This window comes from Neopsephotus bourkii, unplaced genomic scaffold (genome assembly GCF_033783945.1).
Source record: "Neopsephotus bourkii isolate Nb327-2 ecotype Australia unplaced genomic scaffold, CSIRO-AGI_Nbou_v1 NB_346, whole genome shotgun sequence".
Classification (NCBI taxonomy): Eukaryota; Metazoa; Chordata; class Aves; order Psittaciformes; family Psittacidae; genus Neopsephotus; species Neopsephotus bourkii.
The window spans coordinates 482,816-501,215 of NW_026900852.1; the positions used below are offsets into that span (position 1 = coordinate 482,816).

General features: G+C 54.4%; 2 protein-coding genes and 1 long non-coding RNA gene across 3 annotated transcripts in view; 2 read left to right on the plus strand and 1 right to left on the minus strand.

The window, feature by feature from the left end:
- Positions 1–4,092, plus strand: part of LOC133209527 (uncharacterized) — an 85,405-nt gene extending 81,313 nt beyond the window's left edge. Inside the window, exon 3 of the long non-coding RNA XR_009724678.1 lies at positions 4,059–4,092. This is a non-coding gene — a long non-coding RNA (uncharacterized LOC133209527). The remainder of the gene's footprint in view (positions 1–4,058) is intronic.
- DUSP11 (dual specificity phosphatase 11) lies at positions 65–5,604 on the minus strand. The gene is made up of 9 exons (XM_061348189.1): positions 5,570–5,604; positions 5,306–5,381; positions 4,175–4,306; positions 3,474–3,597; positions 2,437–2,497; positions 2,083–2,129; positions 1,307–1,382; positions 902–1,030; positions 65–688 (listed from the first exon to the last, which is right to left on the minus strand). Exons 1-9 carry the CDS (start codon positions 5,602–5,604, stop codon positions 424–426), a joined length of 945 nt encoding a protein of 314 aa, XP_061204173.1. The 3' UTR covers positions 65–423.
- A 1,603-nt stretch (positions 5,605–7,207) lies between these two features.
- On the plus strand, positions 7,208–13,793 carry PROM2 (prominin 2). The gene is made up of 22 exons (XM_061348155.1): positions 7,208–7,720; positions 7,902–7,951; positions 8,035–8,237; positions 8,339–8,459; positions 8,643–8,706; positions 8,792–8,881; positions 8,979–9,178; positions 9,262–9,336; positions 9,423–9,486; positions 9,594–9,753; positions 9,863–10,015; positions 10,329–10,452; positions 11,114–11,205; positions 11,283–11,640; positions 11,753–11,824; positions 11,901–11,993; positions 12,105–12,158; positions 12,474–12,554; positions 12,753–12,821; positions 12,906–12,995; positions 13,186–13,292; positions 13,382–13,793. The coding sequence occupies exons 1-22, from the start codon at positions 7,504–7,506 to the stop codon at positions 13,443–13,445; spliced, it is 2,601 nt and encodes an 866-aa protein (XP_061204139.1). The 5' UTR covers positions 7,208–7,503; the 3' UTR covers positions 13,446–13,793.
- The last annotated feature ends 4,607 nt before the right edge of the window (positions 13,794–18,400 follow it).

The window sequence follows — 18,400 nt, forward strand, 5'->3', positions numbered from 1 at the left end:
CACACTGTGGGGATTTACTGCAGCGAAACTGGGTGAAAAGGACAAAAAAACCCAAATAATGGAGTTTAGGCTGAATAAAATCTGTTGTATTGAGAAAAATAAGGAAGACTCTTTCAGCTGACAGTTAAAGGGATGCTCCTGCGGATGTTTCTTCAGCATTAGTCCATTTGTGTCTGTGTTTATTCTTCCCTGAGGGAGCAGAGCTCTGACTCTGGAATTCCAGAGGAGACAAAATTCCTGTGGGATTTCTAAAAGCACAGAAAAGTTAAATGAAAACTGAGCTAAAAGATCTGTGCTGGGAACAACTACAGCTCCCAATGGCTGATGAAGGTTACAGCAAAGCTGCCCATTCCAGCGCTGAGCCCCATCCTGGAGGGATGAAAGAAACAGCCCTGGATGGGCTTTCCTTATGGACAACATTCTCTATGCTGGCCCAACAGGTTTCCGGTGATGGTGCCTGCGTCTCCTGGCTGGCTGCATTCCCTGAGCTGGGCAGAACTGGGGGTTCTGAGGGGGAAAGAACAGTCCATTGCTCTGCTCCTTGGTGGGGAGCAAGAGCTGACAGTTCCTCACTGCCAGCCTGTGGGGCTGCCTTGGATCCATGGCCCTGAGCTCATGTGCTGGCACCTGGTACGGTGTCTGTGCCGTGGCACCTCTTCTATGCCTCTTCTTGGAGCTGCCAGATTTCCTGGAATGAAAATTCAGGAGTCAGAACCAGGAGAAGTCACAGTAAGGGAAGCTTTCATGGAGTGGTTTGGGTTGGAAGGGACCTTGGAGCTCATTCATCTCTGCAGAGCTGGCAAGGCAGTGCTCTCTTGCGTGCTCTCTGAGATGTAGCTTGTGAAAGTCCAAGTTTAAGGGTCTTAAACATGAGAAAGGAATTCAAGAGCCAAAACCCTACCTGGGCACTGCTATGGGGAACTGGTCTGAATGATGTGAATGATGTTTGATCATCTGGTTGTTGCTGATTGGGGTAGGGGCAGCTTTTTGTCTGAAGCAGTCCGAGTCCAATCCGTTTAGTCCCCAATTCCTTAAAAAGAAATCTGCATGTTTTGACTGTTCCAACCATTCATAAATGGTCCAAAGAGTTCTTCTACACTTAAACCCCCCCATCCCTCTGTGTCACTGCTCCCCAAACAAGAACGGCAGCACATCTTTCAACTTAGATCTCCTCAGCTCCCCACCTTCCTCTTTCCCCACTGGCCCCTTTGATCTCCCTTCCTAGGAACCAGTCACATTAAGCACCTGCTGCTTGACATCAGCTCTCCCTGAGCACACACTTGATTATGCACACAAAAAGACTTACTTTTTTACAGGTCTCTGCTGAAGATGTCGGATATAGTTGATTCTCTCTATAGGATGCCCTCGAGCTCTGTTGAACACTGGAGAGAAACAGGTCTGAGTTGCAACACCACTCTGTACATGCCACTTTAGGGGCTGCAGAGGACTTAATTCCTTCAGAAGGATTTTAACCCCTTCAACCAACACTAAAACGCTTAGGTCACACAGGGTGACTTCACTCAGTACTACTGCCCTTCACACCACAGCCTGGGACAGGGCAGAGCTGCAGTGATCCAACCCCTGTCCAGTGCCCACCATGTTCCCTCAACCAGGCTCAGCTCCACAATCAGGCCATAAACTTAATTCCAGAGGGACCCTGAAGGCCGTAGAGGCGGGTCAGTGCAAACCTCATGGAATTCAACAAAGCCAAGAGCAAGGTCCTGCCCCTGGGTTGGGGAAATCCAGTACAAACATAGGCTGGGGGAGGCTGGATGGGACAGCCCTGAGGAGAAGGAACCGGGCTGTTGGGTGAGGAGAAGCTTGCCATGATGTGGCTTCAGTGTGAGCTTGAGCCCAGAACCCCCCCCATGTGCTGGGCTTCACCCCCAGAATGTGCACAGCAGCTCAGGGAGGGGATTCTCCCCCTCTGCAGTCCTGATCCAGCTCCCATTCCACATTACAGGAACACAGAGCTAAACCACAGCTACCTCCCTGGAGCCAGCCCAGGCCTTCTGACCATCTAAAACCACAAGTCCACAATAAAGACCCCGCACCCAACAAGAACATCACACACGTACGTACACTCAATTGCAGTGTTTGCCTCCATGCCTTCAACATCAATCAGGTACCTGCACAGCAAGAAAACTCTAATTACACAATTAGCCATGGAAACATTGAGAGGTCTGAGCTAATTCAACAAGGAGTAACTGGGAAGTTTTTAGAGCTTCTATTTCTGTGCCAGAATGGAGGATCAGCATTTGGGCTGCTGAAATTTGGCCCAAGAAGTATCCCCAACAACAAGCTTCTGGAAGCTGCAAAGCTCTAAATCTTTGCAAGTCTGGGATGACACAAGTTCACTTGACTCTTGACTTACTGCTGCAACTCCTGGAGCACCAAGCAGCTGGCAATGCCACCACTGAACCCAGTTTGACTCACCTACAAACCAGGTAGCCGGTTCTGTTCAAGCCATGTGTGCAATGAACTCCTATGAGTTTATCTGTAAGACACCAAAATCAGGTTATATTTAAACAGCCTTACTGCAAAATCCCACCAGAACAAGCCCGTTTGCTTTCACTCTCCAGCAGTGACACCAGCATAAATGACTATAAGGGACCACACACCAACATCACTATATTTATGTCTAATTAAAGCCACTGATTCGACTCACAGACTCAGTTAATCCTGAGTTTATCTGCATGGTCAAACAGCTCACTATGGGGAAGATGTATTTAAAAGCTCCACAAAAAGCCATTGCATGTTTCCCAAGCACCAACAGTCATCTGTGTTTACAGAGAGCCTAGAGATGGACTCTCAAATGCAATTAAAGCTCCACTCAGTGCCAAATTATCAGAGAGCCAGCAGTAATTCCTTCACCACAACAATCCAAACTTACTGTCTTGACATTCACATGCCAAGAAGAGGAAAAGAAATTCATGCTGCTCATTCAGCATAGGAGGGACATGGAGCTGTTGGAGCAAGTCCAGATCAGGGATGGAATCACACTCCCGTATGGAGCCAGGCTGAGAACACTGGGGCTGTTCAGCCTGGAGAAGAGAAGCTGCATGGAGACCTCAGAGCAGCTTCCAGTGTCTGAAGGGGGCTACAGGGATGCTGGAGAGGGGCTCTGCATCAGGGACTGTAGGGAGAGGACAAGGGGTGATGGGTTCAGGCTGAAACAGGGGAAGTTCAGGTTGGAGATAAGGGAGAAGCTCTTCCCTGCGAGGGTGCTGAGGCGCTGGCACAGGGTGCCCAGAGAAGCTGTGGCTGCCCCATCCCTGGCAGTGCTCAAGGCCAGGTTGGACACAGGGGCTTGGAGCAAGCTGCTCCAGTGGAAGGGGTCCCTGCCTGTGGCAGGGGTTGGAGCTGGAGGAGCTTTAAGGTCCTTTCAACGCAAACCAGTTTGGGATTCTACGATTAACACATCTCTGGCCTCCAGCCCTGCAGTGCCCTTCCCAAGGGAAATCCACACTTACTGTTGTTTCTGTTGTCTCTCAGAAACTGTTTTACAACATACTTGAACTGAGAAACAGTGTGCCTGTTTGGGATTTGATGTCCCATTGTCAAGATCTTTGAGTAGAAGACTGAGGCTGGGAGCTCCTACAAGAAAGTCAGTCAGTGATTTCCACAGAAAGCACAAGGATTCTTATCACATAAGCACTCACTCAGAAGCAGCTTTTCAGCTAAGACCAACAGAGCAGCAGCACTGTTTTAGGTAAGAACGCTTCTGCTTCACCCCCTGGGCATAGGCCCAGTATTCTAGAGCAGCCTTTTGGCATTTTCATTTCTCTTGCCTTTCCTCCCCAAGGAACATGCAGAGGCTGGAACACTTTTCCAAGCCATTATCCACACATTTGATATCACAAGGCAAAGCTGGTTGTAAGCAGGTATTTGCTCAGGAGAAGCCTACAAAAACAGGTTTAGGGGAATCACAAAACTTGTGCTGATTGGGACAAAGAGGATCTACACAACAGAGTTTAAAGATTCCAGGCCTGAACTTGATTGAGGATGAAAACCCCACCCCAATGGGCCTTCAATGCCTCAACTCACCCCCCTGCCAGAGGATCTGGGCGCCTCACACTAAAGTTATCTTCTTGTAAGAAACATCTTGCCCCTTATCAGCAATGTCAAGGCTTACACAGAGCTCCACTTCCTCAGCAGCAGGATCAAGACTCACCTCCGGCTTGTAGTAACGAGTGGTGTAGGTCAGGTCAATGATCAGGCCCAGCTCTTCCTTCTGCTCTTTGATTTTCTTAATAAGGTCATGGGGTGAAAATCTCTCCTCCGGATGAAGGTTCTGATCAAAGCTCTAAAGGGAAATAATGTTTAAGAGCTGATATTAACACTCAGGTGAACTGTGAACTGGAGCAGGAATGCTCCAGAACAGCCCAAAGATCATCCCTTCAAAGAGAAGGGCTCAGGCAAAGCCAGATGGACACACAGGTTACACTGAACCAAACCAGAACATGCTCAGGCCCTTGCTGCTTTGAGGCTGCTCAGCTGAGGGTACAAAGCAGACTTTTCCCTGTGGCAGAACACTGCACTGTGAAAAAGCACTCGCAGAAAGTGAAGTTTTGTTTAGTGAAAGCCATCAAACAGAGCTTCAGCTCAAAGAGAAGGGAGCAAACAGCACCACTCCTGGCCATGGGCTTCTCAGCCCCCTTGGACATTAACCAGTGTTTGCTTTAGGAGCACCTGCCCTGCTCAGACCCCTCCAGAGCAGAGCAGGATCCTGCACAGAATCAGCTTGATTGGAAAAGAGCTTTAAGCTCATCAGGTCCAGCTGTTCCCCAGCACTGCCAAGGCCACCACTAACCCATGGCACTGAGGCCTTGACTCCACAGTGTGTGAACACTTGCAGGGGCGGTGCCTGCAGCCCTGCCCTGGGCAGCCTGTTCCAATGCCTGAGCACCCTTTGGGGCAGGAATTGTTCCTCAGCTCCATCTAAACCTGCCCTGGTGCACCTTGAGGCCGGTTCCTCTTGTCCCATCCCTTGTTCCTTGGGAGCAGAGCCCAACTCCTAACCCCTGCTCCTGAACACTGTCTCTGGCACTGCATTCCTTGGGATGTGCAGCCCCCAGGCTCCTGGCAGCACCAGCGGGAGGTGTTCACAGGATCCCTCCTGCCCTAACACAGTAACGGGGGAATGCTCAGAGCACGGTGCCGGGACCCAGAATCATGGAATGGCTTGGGTTGGAAGGGACCTTAAAGCTCGCCCTGCTCCTGCAGGCGTTCCCTCATCGCTTTTACACACACCGACTCCTCCTCGCTGCCACTCCCACCCTGCACACGCCCATCGCGCACTCACCTTCCTCAGGGGCACCTTGAAGGCGATGAAGCGCGTTCCCGGTATCCTCCTGCCCAGCGGGATGTAGTCGGTCCACCTAAACCCCACAGCACCGAAGCGTTAAACAGCAAGACCGCGGTGCGGCCTGGCCCAGCGGCCACCTCCCCTCCCTCCCCACCCGGGGACTCCCAAAGCCACCCAGGCCCCGGGGGCCCTTCCCTGCCGCGGCTCCCGGAGCCGGGAAAACCCCGGGAGAGGCCGAGGGGGACCCGGGTCCGTGCTCACCGGTCGGGGATGCGGGACGCGCCTCTACCCACCATGGCGGCGGTGGCGTCAACACCGAACCCGGCAGCATCATTTCCGCTTCCGCCACACGGCCCAGAGCTGCCGCCGTGCGGGAGGTGGAGCCATGCGGAGGCCACGCCCCCTGGAGACCGCGCCCCTTAGCCCATCGGGCACGCCCCCTCTGTCGTGTGAGCTCGCCCACTGCGCGGCAGCTTCTGTGTCTAGAGCGCCGCGTAGCGGTGAGAAGTGGGTATAACGGCACCGGCATCAGCATGACCAGCACTGCCATCACCGGCATCAGCATCGCTGATACTGGCATCAGTGGCTGCACTCACTGGCATCAGCATCGCTGGCACCACTGGAATCAGCGTCACTGGTACTAGCACCAGTGGCACGCCAGTACCAGTGTGAGCAGCTGGGGCTGCTTTCCCATATGCAGACACATATACACATACATATACATACAAATATACACATACATATGCATAGACACACATATACATACAAATATGCACATACATATGCATACAGCATACATATACATACATATATACATACATATGCATACACACATCCATATACATACGCACGTATATATACATATATACATACATACACATACACACACATATACATACAAATATGCACATACATATGCATACAACATACATATACATACAGATATACATACATATGCATACACACATCCATATACATACACACATATATACATATATATACATACACATATATACAAATACATATACATACACATACATCACATACATATATACATACATATGCATATACACATACATACATGTATACACATACATATACTTACACACATATATATACATACATATATACATACATACATACACATATGCACTGTGCACACCATCACCACTCAGACTCCACACTTCCCTGGCCCTGGGAGCTTTATCCCAGGGCAGGGACTCAGCCAAGCCTGGGCAGGATTTTCCAGCCCACAGCATCTCATTCCCAAGCCGGTGGTGGGGAGCACCTCCCTGTGCCCAGCCTGGAAAAACTCTGGGAGAAACCCCCCTTTTCCAGAGGGAGGGAAACCACCAGATTAGCATCAGTGCTGGCAGGAGGGAGGCACCAGCAGCCGGTGATGGGGAAGGGCCGGCTGGACTCACCGGCCAAGCAGGGGCCCCGCTCTTAGGGTGCCCTGTGGCCGTCTGGGCGCACGGGGCTGCTCCCCCCGCACTGGGGAGATCAGGTTCAACCTCCTTCCTTTGCAGCTCAGCCCTGTAATTACTGCTTGGCCCATGCTGGAGAGCAGGATCTGGCCCTGGGAAGGAGCCTTGGCTGCCTCGGGGTGTGAGGCAGGGACTGGCTGAGCCTGGAAAACTCATCTCACGCGTGGCTATGGAGCGGGATCACCGGCCGGGACTCACCGGCCCTTTCCATGTGTTCCCCCTTGTTTTCCTTTTCCCTTCCCGTTGCTACCCCAGATCCTACGATGCTTTTGCAAAGGGCGATTCTGCCCCATGGGCACCCCACTCTGTAGATCCACCATTAAGGGCTTTCCCACCCAAGTGATGCCCAAATCCCAGCCCCGAAGGTTGCTGTGATGGGATCAGCACCCATCCAGCCTGAAGTCAGGGGGGTTCACGGCCACCAAAACCCCGATGAGGCTTTGGGAACAACCTGGACCACGGGGACCCCGCGGCGGTGACTCAGGGATGCAGGGGGTTGTGAAACGAGCCTGGGATAGTTTGGGAGACGCCTCCAACGCAGCCGCCCCGGGGAGCCCGTCAAGGGAACAAGCCACGGCAGCGTCTGGGCTTTGACCCGTCAGGCAGGTTTCCCGGAGCAGCACGCCGAGCCGGAGCGGCTATCCGGAGCCGGGAATGCCCCTCTGCCCGCTCGCAGGCTGACGGAGCCCCTCCGGCTCTCTCCTCGCCATGCATGCAGCCGGGTTGCTGCTGGCTTGGGCACTGCTGCGTCCCGCTGGTACCCAGCAATGCCACAACGCCGGCCCCGGGGGTGTCCTCCGCTTCACTGATACCCACGCTGAGATTCGGGTGCCGGCGTTGCACCGGGTGCCCAGCTCGCTCGATCCCCTCTACGGCCTCGTGCGGCGCTGCCTGGACCTCATCCAGCAGAACCCGCTGCCCACAGGTGAGACACGGAGCCGGGATCCGCACGGATCTGCTGCAGGGGGGGCCTGAGCCAACTCATGGAGCTGATGAGCTTAAGGGTCTTTTCCAATGGAGGAGGAGGATGGTGCCTTCATCACTGCCGGGAGGGTTGGGGGTGCATGGGGTTGGACCTCTTACCGGTGCCATGATTTCTCTTGTAGAGCTGCTCAGGGCAGCCCTGAACGACCCCAGCTCGGTGCAGACATCGCAGGTGAGCCGGGATGTTGGGGTACGGATCCCATGGGGACGGTACCCAGCCGGTACTGGTGCTGAGCGGGCTCTCCCATCACACAGGTGGTGCAGTATGAACTGGGCTACGTTGTCTGCGCCGCGGTGGCTCTGCTCTTCACCGTGGCCGTGCCGATGGCCGGGATGTGCTTCTGCTACTGCCGGAGCCGGCGGCGGTGCGGGGGCCGCCTCCGTGCCCATCGGCGCTCACTGGGCTGCCGCAGGCACTGCCTGCTGAGCTGCCTGTCCCTCACCTCCCTCATCATCCTGTAAGTGCCCACAGTACCCCACATCCCTGCACCCTCACCCTAAACCCCATCCTATGGGTCCGGGAGGAGCAGCTCCATCACCTCTTGCTCATCCCCGGCAGGGCCAGCGTCATCTGTGCCTTTGTCACCAGCCAGAGGGTGAAGGTGCAGATGGAGCCGGGGCTTGGGGCTGTGCCAAGCACCCTGCGCACGCTGCGGCAGCACATCGCCAATGTCCCCCAGGTAGGTCCCCAAGTGGCTTTCTCCACCCTGGCATGGGAATGGCTGCGTTTCCCTCCTGGAATAGTGTGGGAGGTGAAAGGAGGTGGAATGGCTGCATTATGAATGCATTTTCAATGGAAACATGGGGTTTCCTCCCCTCCCTGTGGCTGCTCCCCCTTGGCTGACCGGTTCCTCTGCTGGCAGGGGGTGCAGATGGTGGTGGATCAGTTCGAGGTGCCCCGACAGCAGATAACCTCCGACCTGGGCGGTAAGCGCTGCGCCAAGCACTGCCAGGTCCCATTGCCAGCTCCCAACTGGGATGAGATGCTCACAGGGTGCCCATCGCCTTGCAGGGCTCAGCCGGAGCGTGGGGCTCTCCATCCACGCACAACTGAAGGCCATGACCTACGCGGCGCTGGCGGAGCTACAGGACAGGGCTGGAGGTACGGGGCGAGCGCGGTGCTCCCTCGGGGCCGGTGCCGGAGGGCCGGTGGTGGCCGAGCAGAGCAGCGTGACCTAGCCCTCGGCTTTCTCTTTAAGACCTACAGACCTCGCTGCACCATTTACAGATCCTGGAGCAGACGGCGCGGGCGCTGGCGGCGGCGCGGGATGAGCTGGACCCGGTGCTGCGGGAGCGCCGGCGCCGCGTGGTCGCGTTGTTGGATGACCCGCGCTGCACCTCCTGTGCCAGCGTCCTGGGCAGGGCACAGAGCCTGGAGCTGGGCGCTGACTATGGCAAGGTGCTGGGACATGGTGCTGGTCACCCACCACCACCACTGCTCCGGCAAGCGCCGGGATTCATGGTTGCTTCTCCCATTCCAAGGTGCCGTCGGTGGAGAAGGTTCTGAAGGCGCTGGCTGGGCTGCCCCGAAGTGACTTTGCGGAGATGATTCGCCAGGTTTGGGGGGTTATAATGAAGCAAGGAGGTCCCCATTGGACGGGCAGCCCCATTCAGGTCACTCAGCATCCATTCTTTCCTCACAGGGCAATGGCACCTTCAACTCCATCCCGGAGCTGGCTGTGGAGCGCATGGCGCAGGTCATCCAAGGTGAGTGGCATGGGTGAACTGAGTGGGGATACCCTCCGTGGGGTGAATAATCCCATAATGGATGGATGTGGGGACCATCCATCCCTTGCACGGCCTTGTCCCTGCAGATCTGCGGGATGAGATGGCACGCACGACCGAGAAGGTCCAGTCCATCGCCGACAGCTTCCCCCTCCACGACTACACCCGGCCCGTGAGCGAAGCACTGATGAAGGCAGAGGACCGGAGCCAACCGTACCTGCGGGAGGTGCAGCGCTTCGAGCACTACAGGTGACACCGGGGGGGGCATGGATGGGTGCAGCAGTGATGGGTGCTGACCCCTTCCCCAAGCCCCAGCTGGTCCCCCAGCCCCACATCTCAAGTTTGCTCTGTCCTGCAGGTGGATCGCAGGCACGGTGCTGTGCTCCATCATCCTCCTCATCCTCGCCTGCAACGTGGCAGGGATGGCGCTGGGTGCGTACGGGCTCTCCAAGCGGGAGGACCCGAGCGACTACGAGTGCCGAGGAGAAGCCGGTGCCAAGTTCCTCCTGGTGTAAGCATCAATCCGGGGGCTGTTGGCATCTCACCCCTCTACAACGCAGAGAGGGCAAAGCCAAGGGAGGGACAGGCTGAGCCGAAAGGTGTTGGAAGCCACCGCCTGCGCCGGCAGGTTTGGGAGCAGCGGCTCCTCCCTGGGATCTGGCAGCTCCCGCGCCCTGTTCCCGCTGCCCGGCACACCCCTTCCCAAGCAACCCGGCGTGCCCGGGCGCGGGAAGGAGCCGCGGGGCTTCCGGCAGGTCCCCACAAGCCTTTCTGCCCTCTTGGGGCTGTAAAGCAGCCGCCGGCGCCTCCTCTCCCTCTTTCAGCGGCGTGGGCCTGGCTTTCCTGTTCTCCTGGCTCCTCGTCCTCCTGGTTTTCGCCACCTTCCTGGTCGGGGGCAACATCCAGACGCTGGTTTGCAGGAACTGGGTCAACCAGGAGATATATAAGGTGAGTGGTGATGCATGAGTGTCCTAGAGAGAGGACAAGGGGTGATGGGTTCAAACTGAAACAGGGGAGGTTCAGGTTGCAGATAAGGAAGAAGCTTTTCCCTGGTGTCCCCATCCGTTGCAGGAGGTTGGGACTGGATAATCTTTAAGTTCCCTTCCAACCCAAACCATTCCATGATTCTATCATCCACCCATCACCCCATAGAGCTCCGTTTGCATGCCCCAAAATGCCTCCAAATGCTCTGTGTCCTCCCTCTTAAACCCATTCACAAAAGCCCCGCCGCTCCCAGTGGATTAAGGTTAGGATTAGGACCTTGGATTTGCATCAGCAGCAGGAAATTGCCCTTGTGCTGTTCATTCCCTCGAGGCGATGATGCTCCTAACCTGCAGGACCCCGTCCCCTGGTCCTTGGGGATCAGGAGGGTGCTTTGGGCTGCAATGGGGCTGAGAGAGGGGTTGGGAATGGGATCAGAGTTTGTCCCATGGCTTTACACATGGAGGCTGTGCTCTGCTTTCCCTCTGAACACCACCCAGTGAGCTTGTGGAGACCACTGCAGCAAGACCAGCTCTGGCTGGGATGGGGTAACCCCAACATGCAACTGTGAGGCCAGAACACCCCAAAATCACAACCGTGGCCTTCTTTTTCCTCCTGTTTAACCCAGTTCATCGACACCCCCGGGAACCTGCCTCCATCCATGAACCTCACCCGCCAGCTCAACCTCAGGCGGGACTCCAACCTCAGCACCACGTACCGGTGGGTACCGCAGGAGCCCCGCTCTGCCCTTCCTCATCAGGAGGGCTGATTTGGGGTCACATCCCTTTGCCTTCCAGGGAGTGCAAGAGCGGTGCAGGGCTGTGGGAGGTGCTGCATCTCGACAGGGCTTACGACTTGGATGAGCATCTAAAAACCCCCAAGGTGAGGGCTGGATCCAGGCAGAGCTTATGGGGATGCCATGGGGATGGCACGAGCTTTACTGGGGATACAGGAGGGAGGTCTGGCTCTCCCATGCCCGGCTCCATAACATCCATGCCACCACCGCAGTACACGGCTGACTTCCAGAAGCGCCTGGCTGACTTCACAGCGCGCTTGGGTGATGTGCGGCTCCTCCGCAGCGAGGGCAGGCAGGACCTGGAGACCTTCGCCCGCAGCGGTGTGGATGAGGTGGACTATGGGCGCTTCCAGGAGGAGGTGAGGGGATGCTCGTGGTCCTTGCTGCAATGGGCAGGATGCAGCCCGACCATGCCAGGACCCAGCTTCCAGGGTTGGAATTGCATCTGGCACCGAGTCCATCTTCCCGCAGATGAGGAAGCCGGTGGTGCAGACCAGCATCCCCGGCTTGGCCAGGAGCCTCGAGGGGCTGCAGAAAATGCAGGTGAGTGATGGGGAGAGCATCAGGAGCTGCCTTCAAGCCCATAGGGGCATCCTCACCCCATTGTGTCCCCCCACAGAGGAACAGCACGGTGGCGGGGCGCCTGGCTGCCGAGGCTCAGGCCCTATGGCAGATGCAGAACTCCACGGTGCAATCACAGGAGGCCTTGGTGGTGAGTGCGTGTTGGGTCGGTGGCTCATGGTGCTGCTGGTGGCTGCCCAGTGGTGTCCATGCGAATGGGGTGATGGAGCTTTGGAACCCTTCTCACTTCCCTGTCCTACAGGAGAAGCTGGGAGAGAGCGTCCAGTTCCTGTCCCACTTGGCTCCGCACCTCCAGGTACTTGAGTGGTTTCTTCCAGCTTGAAAATGCCCAATGGGTCCCAAAATCCCAGTGCCGGGTGATGGGAGAGCCAGGGAAAACACCATCAGATCTGCAAATGGCCCTAAGGGCATTTCAGCATTCCCAACAGGAGCATCCGATGGCGTTTCCTCTTGCCAGGGGGTTTCTCTGCTTGGAGCAGGTCCCTCTCTCCCTGATATCCCACAGCCAGCTGGAAGCTCTGTGGTTCTTACCCTGCTCCTGGCACCCCCGGGGCACCCATCCTGCTGCCGGGTGCTCTAAGGATGCTTTGCCCTTCCCGTGCTTCCCTAGGAGCGGGTGAGGACCACACTGGCCACCATAGCCTCGGTGGAAGCCCGGCTGCCTGTGCAAGCCCAGCAGATCCTCAGGCAGGTGAGCAGGGGCCGGATATGCCCTCAAGGGGGGACAAAATTCCCTGGGGCTGGAATGAAAGAGTGGGAACACTGCAAGGGGTCAAGTGGCACCTGAGGCTTCCAGTCCTTGTTTCCAAGCCTGGTGTTAGCCCTGAGCTGATTGGAGCAGGGCTGGGAACATGATTCCTGCTTTCCACGCTGCCTTCCCTTTGCCTAGGAGATCGGCTGCTTCACCAGGAGGGAGCTGCGGTACTTCACACAGTACCTGAACTGGGTCGGGCAGACGGTAGGTGCTGATCCTTTGGGACTGGGAGCCCCAGCTCCCAAAGGCAGGAATGGGATTATTCCTTGTCTCTGCTTCTTATGGCAGCTGAGGGAGGATGTGGCTTCGTGTCAGCCGCTCGCCACGGCGCTGGACAACGGGCGGGTGATCCTGTGTGACCGCATCGCTGACCCCTGGGTAAGGATAACTGGTGTTATCCTTATGTTATCCCAGTGTAAGGACATGGAGTCCAGAGGAGGCCATGAGGATGCTCAGGGCCTGGAGCAGTTCCCGTATGGAGCCAGGCTGAGAACATTGGGAATGTTCAGCCTGGAGATGAGCATTCCCCACGCAGCTCAGCAGGGACCCCCATGCTCTCTCCTTGCAGAATGCCTTCTGGTTCAGCCTGGGATGCTGCACCTTCTTCCTCATCCCCAACATCATCTTCGCCATCAGGCTCACCAAACACTTCCGACCCATCCGCAACCGGCTCATGTAAGCACTGGGCATGGGGTGGGAGCTGCAGGGAGGGAGATGTGGGTTCCTCCTTGATGCCCTGATGATCTCTCCTTCTCCCTCTGCAGCTCTACAGGGTCAGAGGAGACCTGTCCCTTCCACATCCCCCGTGTCACAGCGCTCAAGCTCTAGCCGGGGGCCTGCTGGCTGCAGCAGCATTCCCTGTGCTCCTGGAGCTCCCATCAAACCCATGCTCAAGCACCGAAGAGCTCCAGGTCCCTCCGACGTCTCACAGGGCTCGGGTCCATCCTGACATCTCCTCCTCGGTGTCCTTTGGGGTCTGAGCATCCTTCCCGGGTGCGGGACACTCATCTCCATGCTCTGGGGTCTCCTTCTGATATCCCTCCCTCGGCCACCTTCGGGGGCTGAGCACCCAGCAGGGATGCTCCCAGATGATCCAGGAAGGCTCCCCACAGCTCCCAGTAACCACTGGTGTACCCCTTGCAGACCCATGGGGAAGGACACCCGCCCGCTGCCCCACACTGGCACATTAAAGTCCTTACCACTCAAACCCACTTCTGCCTCTTTGTCTTGTGGCCACCATCTCCTGTTCCCATTGGGAACCATTCAGGCCTTGGAGGTGGGGGTTACAGCAGGGTGCTGTTAATTAGTGCTTAATTAGAGGTGGGGTCAAAGCTGCTGATTAAGGTGTGTGGGGGGTACACTGAAGGTAGTTAATGGCTCTGGCCCCCTCCCAGGGAAGCCCAGTGGGCTGTGACAGGATAAGGTTCAGAGATGCTGGTGATAAGGTGCTGTTTGGAAAACCAAGCTTGAAGAGATGCACAACCAGACTACAACCACTAATAGCTACTGTGAGTTAGTCATTGAGTGCACAGAAGATAAAGCTCTCACCCAATGGGTGTCCCTATGGGGGAGAAGACACGTTCAGCCCATTGACTGATCCCAGATGGAGTCTTCCCTATCTGCTCCCCTCTTTCATTCCCTTTATAGAATCCCAGCCTGGTTTGTGTTGGAAGGGACCTTAAAGCTCATCCAGCTCCAATCCAGGGACCCCTTCCACTGGAGCAGCTTGCTCCAAGTCCCTGTGTCCAACCTGCCCTTGAGCACTGCCAGGGATGGGGCAGCCACAGCTTCTCTGGGCACCCTGTGCCAGCGCCTCAGCACCCTCACAGGGAAGAGCTTCTGCCTTATCTCCAACCTGAACTCCCTCTGTTTCAGTCTGAACCCATCACCCCTTGTCCTATCCCTACAGTCCCTGATGAAGAGCCCCTCTCCAGCACCCTTGTAGCCCCCTTCAGACACTGGAAGCTGCTCTGAGGTCTCCACGCAGCTTCTCTTCTCCAGCCCCAGTGTTCTCAGTCTGGCTCCATACAGGAGCTGCTCCAGCCCCTGAGCATCCTCGTGGCCTCCTCTGCACTCCCTCCAACAGCTCCATGTCCTCATGCTGGGGACACCAGAACTGCACTTGGTGGAGTTTCAGTGACTCCAGTCACACATTCTGCTGTTACGGATCAGTGTAAATTCTTCACTTCAAGACAGAACAGTTAAAAACCATAAAGCACACGCTTGGTGAGGTGTGGCTGTACCTTGGAGGTGGGTACCTTCGGGATGGAGGTGTGAATGCATATACAATGAGCAAGGTTCACCTAAGGAAAGTGGTTTCACCACAGCTGCTGGCTCAGACATGCACATCTTCTGTTTTCCAGTTGACAGCTGCTATGTGCCTTATCAGCTGCATGGGACCATCCAGTTCCCATCCCTGCAGGGAACAACAGGGGTGTTTCCACTCCACCCTCCCCTGCTCCTCTCAGAGAGCAGGTTGTGAAACTGTGTTTTACCCTAAACCCCTCTATTTTACCCTAAAAAAGGGGGTATTTCTATAATGCTACAATTTCTGTTAGACTCCAGTTTTCCCTAATTCCACCCCACCAAGTGATACCCCCCGATCATTACAAGGTTATTGATACCCACAGCAATAAAGCACAACCCCTCTTGCTGAGGGCTTTGCATTGCTGAGGCTCTTGCTGCCTAGAGCCAGCTGCTTTATTCGGTATTTACCCTGCAGAGGTCAGCATTGCAAAGCCTTTTGGCTAAAGGGCTTTGGGGAGCTGAAGCCCAAAGGAGGATTTCGGCAGGAACAACCATCCCCAGTGGTGTCCTCAGCCCATCAGGAAGCAATGGGATGGTTGGGGGAGCTTGGAGCAACCTGCTCTAGTGGAAGGTGTCCCTGCCTATGGCAAGGGGTTGGAACTGGATGGGCTTCAGGTCCCTTCCAACCCAACCCATTCCGTGATGCTATGATTATCTACTTCATACAGAAACATAAATGATATAATACTTGTTAAGCTGATTTCCTTTTTGGTTAAGAAACGATAACAGGCAGTGATAAGAAGTTGGATTCAGCTGGCTCTTCTTCCTTAAGTTATTTCTTGTAGCTGGGTCACAATATATAACAGATGAGCACATAGGTAAGTAATGAATAACAGAGGAATTCACCCCAAAATAGACGTGTATTATAAATACACCTGGTCACCACTGTAATATATATATATTACAGTGTATATATATATACATGTGTATTATTACAGCACTATGTCCAGCCTGGGGGCGGATGGATCAAAATGCGAGCAGTTGTAGCTCTGAGTTAATAGTAAATCACTAATAAATAATCCAGAAAATTGTCCTAAACCAACTGAAGGCACTTGATTTTTTAGGAAAAAAGGGAAAAATAGGAAAGCTGGGGCCACATTCCTCACCCAAAGCAAGCTCACGGGGTATGATCAACCTCCGATCCCTCCCCACAGTGACCCCCTTGCATAGGCTCTCCCACCTTCCCTCCTCTCGATGACTTGTATTGGTAAGTTAAAGACTGAAGTGAGCCCATTTCCAGCTCCTGGATGTGTTTTCCTTCTGTGAAAAGTGGGTATCATCTCCTCCATCACGTTTCCCTATCGCAGTTTGTGTGGGATCTGTGGCCTATGCACTTCTAAGGGCTTAGCTAAACTGGTGTTGATCAAACCATTTCCCTTCTCACATCCTCCTGGCTTGAAACCCAACTCCGGTGACACCTCACTCAGTGCATCCTCCTCCTGCTCTCCCTGCTGGCCCCCAGAACTCATATATATAATTAATATCCATCAGATCAATAATTCAAAGGGCTGGGGCTGCAGCTCTGCTCAGCCCAGGTGTGGTTCCCCACCGCCACCTATTTCAAGACATAAATCGCTCTTCTCTATTCCCGGAACTAAGGAGAAATACAGGAAAAGCCTTTGAAAGAATCAGCCTATTCCTGAAGCTGAATGGAAGGAGTTGGGATGAAAACAGGCTCCAGGTTACTATTGTTGCTCCATTTCCTTTCTTTCTTCTTCTCCCCATTTTTCAAGGAACACGACCTCCTTTCTTAGCTCCCGAAAAAGCCCCATGACCTCTTCCATCTGCTTTTCTCATCATCCCCTGGAAACAGCTCAGAGAGCTTAGATACAAAACAGCTGCCACGAAGGGCTCAATCCCACCCCAGTGCCAAGAAATGTTCATTTTGAGGTTATTTGCACAGGGGACCTGTAGCAATTAATAAGGGAGCCGTAAGACCCCAATTCTCAGCTTTATTCCATTAAATCTCAGCTGAGGAATTGACATAATTATAGCCAACTTTCCTTTCTTTTTGAGCAGTGGATTAGCTCATGAATCCTTAGCAGAATAACCAGGCTCCCAAACAAGCTGAGCTTTGTGAGGAGTCAAGTCCCAGAGGCTTTGCTCTGGCTTCCTTTAGCTTTCACATGACAAGCTCCTCGGATTATTGATGCCACAACAGTATCTTGGACAACATGGATATTTCAGGCCAGAATATGGACAAGAAAGCACCCCAGGAACAATAAGCACTGTTGTATTATTAGTGCTGATTATTCTTTGCATTTAATGGCTGTGGATGGGGCTTTGCTTGCAGGAAACCCCCTTGCACCAGGCCTGGATAAGCAGTGTATCCTGACCCACTGCTGTGAATGCAAAACTCATTTCCTCCCGTTTCTGGCCTTTGATCATTATTCTCTGTGCAGAGTCCCTCTGGGCTTGCTGAGAAATGCACTGAAAAACAAGCAGGAGGCCAGAGGGACTGGAGCTGATGGGAAAAGGGCACCATGGAGCCCTTTGGGTTCAGCTTTGGGTCTGGTTTCTCTCTTGTAGAGATTAAAACCAAATCTCTTTGCCAATCACTGGAGCAAAACACTTTTCCCTAAGCTGGGGTTTGTCCTCTGGTGTTGCTTCCACATGTGGGCACGTAGTAAGGTTTATGTTCATCATCTTACAAACCAGTTTCTTCTGTCTTTAAATGCTTTGCAGCCTGTGCTTGGCACCTCCAGTGTCTTGTTCTTGATGGCCTGTGGGCTTCTGCCCTTGTAATTCCAGCCCTCTGTGCAGATTTAACACAGAAGCATAGAATCCCAGCCTGGTTTGGGTTCAAAGGGACCTTAAAGCTCACCCAGCTCCAACCCCTGCCACGGGCAGGGACCCCTTCCACTGGAGCAGCTTGCTCCAAGCCCCTGTGTCCAACCTGGCCTTGAGCACTGCCAGGGATGGGGCAGCCACAGCTTCTCTGGGCACCCTGTGCCAGCGCCTCAGCACCCTCACAGGGAAGAGCTTCTGCCTTAGATCCCATCTAATCCTGGCTTTCTCCAAGCAGGCTGTGAGCCATGGGGTTGGAAAAGATAAAGAGATAAAATGACAGAGACAGCTTTTAGGGGAGTTGCTGGCTCTGGTACCTCTGCCCCTAAAGCCAGCACCTCTCGGCTCCAGTCTGCATTAACTGGATGGTCCCAATTGCGCATAGGCTTTGCTGTTGTTTACCAAGAAAAATCATTAGAATAGGGAAAAAACCCCTTATTTGGAAAAGTTTCCTTCTCCCATCCCAGTCAAAGCTCAACTTCCTTATCTATGCACAACTTTATTTCTTAGGGTAGTAATTCCCCTAGCAGAAGCTTGAGTCAGAAGCAGGAATATTACCTGGGTTTTTCAGTTGGATTGGCTAAGGGCAAGTAAAACCCCCTGAGCCTCAGCTGAGCACATCAAGCACTGGTGCACCCAGCATAGAAATACCTCGGGGGAGATGCTACAAATCTCAGTTTTTCATTAAG